The sequence below is a fragment of the Solea senegalensis genome, linkage group LG18, assembly GCF_019176455.1.
Source record: "Solea senegalensis isolate Sse05_10M linkage group LG18, IFAPA_SoseM_1, whole genome shotgun sequence".
NCBI classification, from domain to species: domain Eukaryota; kingdom Metazoa; phylum Chordata; class Actinopteri; order Pleuronectiformes; family Soleidae; genus Solea; species Solea senegalensis.
Genome location: NC_058041.1, coordinates 17,934,844 through 17,938,757, shown reverse-complemented (window position 1 = coordinate 17,938,757; position 3,914 = coordinate 17,934,844). Strand labels below are relative to the sequence as shown.

The window sequence follows — 3,914 nt, the reverse complement described above, 5'->3', positions numbered from 1 at the left end:
TGGTCATTATAATAATCACGGTTGATAATCCTTTATTGTTATAATCCTTATTATATATTTCTTTGTTGTGCCAAACTTCCATGCTTTATCATTTACATAATACAGACATGTTATAACAGGACACAACACCAAATAATTTATGAAGATATTGCTTTTCATTTATGAAAGTTTTTTTTAATGTCTGTGATACAAAACTGAGTGAGTTGATTGTCTTTTCTGTTGAGCCCAGGTGAAAGCCTTTGCACAGCTGCTGGTGCACTTTAACTGGACTTGGGTGGGGCTGCTGCGAGGAGACCATGATTATGGCCGCTTTGCTGCAAAAGGTCTACTGAGAGAATTACAGGACACCAAAGTATGTGTAGCGTACCAAGAAATTATTCCTCTACTCTACACTCGCCAGGCGGGACTAAGGATCATGAAGGTATGAAAACACTATGAGTTCTACCTTTAAATGTTAAGGGGTCTGTACTTATATAGAGCTTTTCTAGTGTTGATGACCACTCAAAGCCGCTTTACACTACAGTTTTTGTCATTCAACCATTCACATGAATTCAAACATCTACTGTACATATTGCATCTATGTGGAGCACTTTTTTATCACACATCTTTCATACCCATTTACACACTGCTGGCACAGTCATGTGAGGTTCAGTGTATTGCCCAAAGAAACATCAGCATGTAGACTCATGGAGCCAGGAATCAACCCTTCAGTTGAAAGACAGTTCACTCTACCACTGACTCCCCATTGCTCCTTTAATGTGTTCTTACCACAAGATAAAATAATAATAGTCTCTAGGGACTGGGTAGACTGGTGATTTGATGCTATAGAAAATTAACTTAAGTTTTTTATAGTGTAAATGAGTTTCTGTTAAAGACACTTTGTGCTGCTAACACATATTAAGACATAGAGCCATTAAAGCTCCTATTTATCGACCTACTGTGGTCTTTCAATTTAGACACTCCAGGAGAAAACTGTTTGTTTGTTTCACTTTCATCCATTTATCTCATCAGGCCCATATTAGATCCAGAAAGGAGAAGAGAGTCATGACATGAATTGTAACTCTGTAACCATGTATAAAAAAAAAAACTTTCCCAAGAACATCACTTAACTAAGTCCACAATAGGTCAGTACATGTGCTATCAATCAAAAAATGACAAAAGGATCAGAATTGTAAAACACAAGACAATGTCCAGAAAATGAAGAGCTCATAACAAGAGGAAGATGAATAATGTCACAGGTGGAACTATTGGGGCAGAGCATAAAATCTCAATGTGTGAAGTCAATAGACAATGTTAGTACCAACGTACAACAGGAAATGATGAATCATGTAAACAAAAACATGACCTGACTTTGTTAAACAAGTATTTTCTTCAAAATGAATAGAATAGAAACTTTATTTGTCTGACACCAACTGGTGACAATTTTTTACACACACACAAGACATTAAAAAAGACCTTAACAAAAATACACAAGGAAAAAGTATTCCAAATAAAACCTGAGTAAACAACACACAAGAGATAAAAGGACCAGATAATGATGGAGTTATGAAATTCTTTTGCTGTTAAGGGTTGAAATATCAAATTATACTAAGGTCTATATAAATTCTAGTTGTTTTTCACTGTGTACATCTGGGTTTTTCTTTATGTCACTCAGGCTATGTTTACATGATGACGGTCTGAACAAAAGTGGCGTAGCATCTTCACTTTTTATTCCACATTTAGGTGGAGTGTATTCAAGTTTTCCACTCTGGAGGGTGGTTTCAGATTTTTGCGTTTTTAAGCCCCAAAAACGTTGTCACTGTCTAAACGAAGGGCACTTCGGGTAAAATATTTTGTCGTTTTTACCCACAAGCGTCCTCATGTGAACGGGGCCTCAGTTTTGTTTTTGTCTCCTTGTAAAACACTGTTATCTACATTATCTGACCCTCTGTAAAGGTGATGCGTAGCTCTACTGCAAAAGTGGTGTTGGTATTTGCATTTGAGGGGGAGATGACACCTTTCTTGAGAGACTACATGACTCAGAACATCACTGGAATCCAGTGGGTGGCGATTAATGCCTGGGTCACAGCATCAGTCTTTTCAGGGAGAGAGTATTACCCTTACTTGGGAGGAACCATTGGGTTTAGCATCAGAAAAGGTCATATCTCCAGACTGGGTGACTTCCTGCAGACAGTAAACCCTAAGAGATATCCTGACAATGTGCTGGTGCATGAGTTGTGGGAGTCTCTGTATGGCTGCAGTCCTTTTCCATCCTCTGTCACCCAGATGCCACCGTGCTCAGGGCAGGAGTCTCTGCTGGAACAGCACTCAGCCTACATGAATACATCCAGCCCTAGATTCTCTTATAATGTATATAAGGCTGTATATGCCATTGCCCATTCCCTGCACAACCTCCTTCTCTGTCAGCCAGGGAGGGGGCCTTTCCAGAACAACTCATGTGCTCAGAGCAACAACATACAACCTTGGCAGGTACTGTATAATCCACTATTTCTTTATCATTACACACTGTGGGTCAAAGCCCAATCCTTGGGATTCAGACCACGATCTTTATCTCCCATTTACCAAAGTCATGTAACATACTGTACATATGACAGCCCTATTTCTGTGTTCTTAAAAATCTAAATATGTTCATGAATATTTTTAAATTGTTCATTGTTCCATTGTAAACACAGCACTGGACTTCTCACTTATGGCCAAAAAGATAATTACAATTATTTCTGATCAACGCTGATTGACATAGAAATGTGGGTCAACATGTTTTAATTTCCATGTGATGTGTTCACTTTACCGTTCTGTTACATTTCTACTGCTGTACAAATTTAGGCCGTGCAAAACTGAAGACTGAAAACCTTGTTAAGTGCAATTCAGTGTTTCATTGTGTGCATTTCCTAATTTTCAAGCTGCAACACTACCTCCAGGAAGTGAACTTTCACATTGCTGGTGAGGAGGTGGCCTTTGATGCCAAGGGCGACTCTGTACCCTATTATGATATCATCAACTGGCAGAGAGGCACAGAAGGAAACATCGCATTTGTCAACGTGGGTTTGTTTGATGGAACCAAGGCTATTGGAGAGGAGCTGTTGATCCAGGAGGACAGGATAATGTGGGCAGGACATCAGAGTGAGGCAAGCTGCTCACACTGTGTTTTTACCTTCATCAGATGCCAACTGTTGAAGTTCTGTAGGTTGAGATGGAGGTAAGTCAGGTGGACGGCACAGATTGGATCTGAAACAGGGTCATTTGTTTTCATACACAACAGAGATTCAAAGCCCAGCTGTGATGTGATTGGTGACCTACTATCCACTGTTGCATTCCTCATGGATCTTTCTTTATGGAATGGATGAGTGAATGGTTTGTCTGCTGGTCTGGTGACCCGTCCTGGGTCTGACCCCACCTGTTGTCTTATGTCAGCTGGGATTGGTTCTGGCTCCTTGCAACCCTCATGTGCACGATATAGCAGTAGAATGAATGAAATGAATGAAAGATCTAACAAGATCTACTGCTAAATATATTTAATTGAACCACAGGTTATGGAACAGGCAGGAACCCAGTCCTCAGTGTACAGCTTGTAACCATGTGACCATCAAAAGGTTGTTTGATGACTATCGGCATACCTATAAACTAGACTGAAATCCGCAGACCAAAAATATCTAATCAACATATCTAATCAACAACTCAAAATACTGGCCGTTTCTCAATATCCATACTACTACGTACTTGTGCGTACTTGTCCGTACTTGCGTACTCCCATACTTGTAAAAATATCATCAGTCTCAGTCCAAGTTCTGTTCCAATTCTCAAGTCCATGAACAGCGAGCGGTTCTCAAACCCGGAAGTGTTCTTGCACCGCCCATTTTACCAAGTATGCATCGAGTGGTGACTTGAGTGTATCCCAGAATGCATTTTGTCAGAAC

The 3,914-nt window shown here is 40.0% G+C and overlaps 1 protein-coding gene across 1 annotated transcript; it reads left to right on the top strand.

The window, feature by feature from the left end:
* The first annotated feature begins 220 nt into the window (after positions 1–220).
* On the top strand, positions 221–3,580 carry LOC122759566 (extracellular calcium-sensing receptor-like). Its single transcript, XM_044014495.1, has 3 exons — positions 221–421; positions 1,936–2,431; positions 3,528–3,580. The coding sequence occupies exons 1-3, from the start codon at positions 416–418 to the stop codon at positions 3,578–3,580; spliced, it is 555 nt and encodes a 184-aa protein (XP_043870430.1). The 5' UTR covers positions 221–415.
* The last annotated feature ends 334 nt before the right edge of the window (positions 3,581–3,914 follow it).

Excerpts from the sequence above, each read along its gene's own strand:
- LOC122759566 (XM_044014495.1), top strand. Across the intron at positions 2,432-3,527 it reads GAGGGGGCCTTTCCAGAACA|GTTATGGAACAGGCAGGAAC; the intron begins ACTCATGTGCTC and ends ATTGAACCACAG.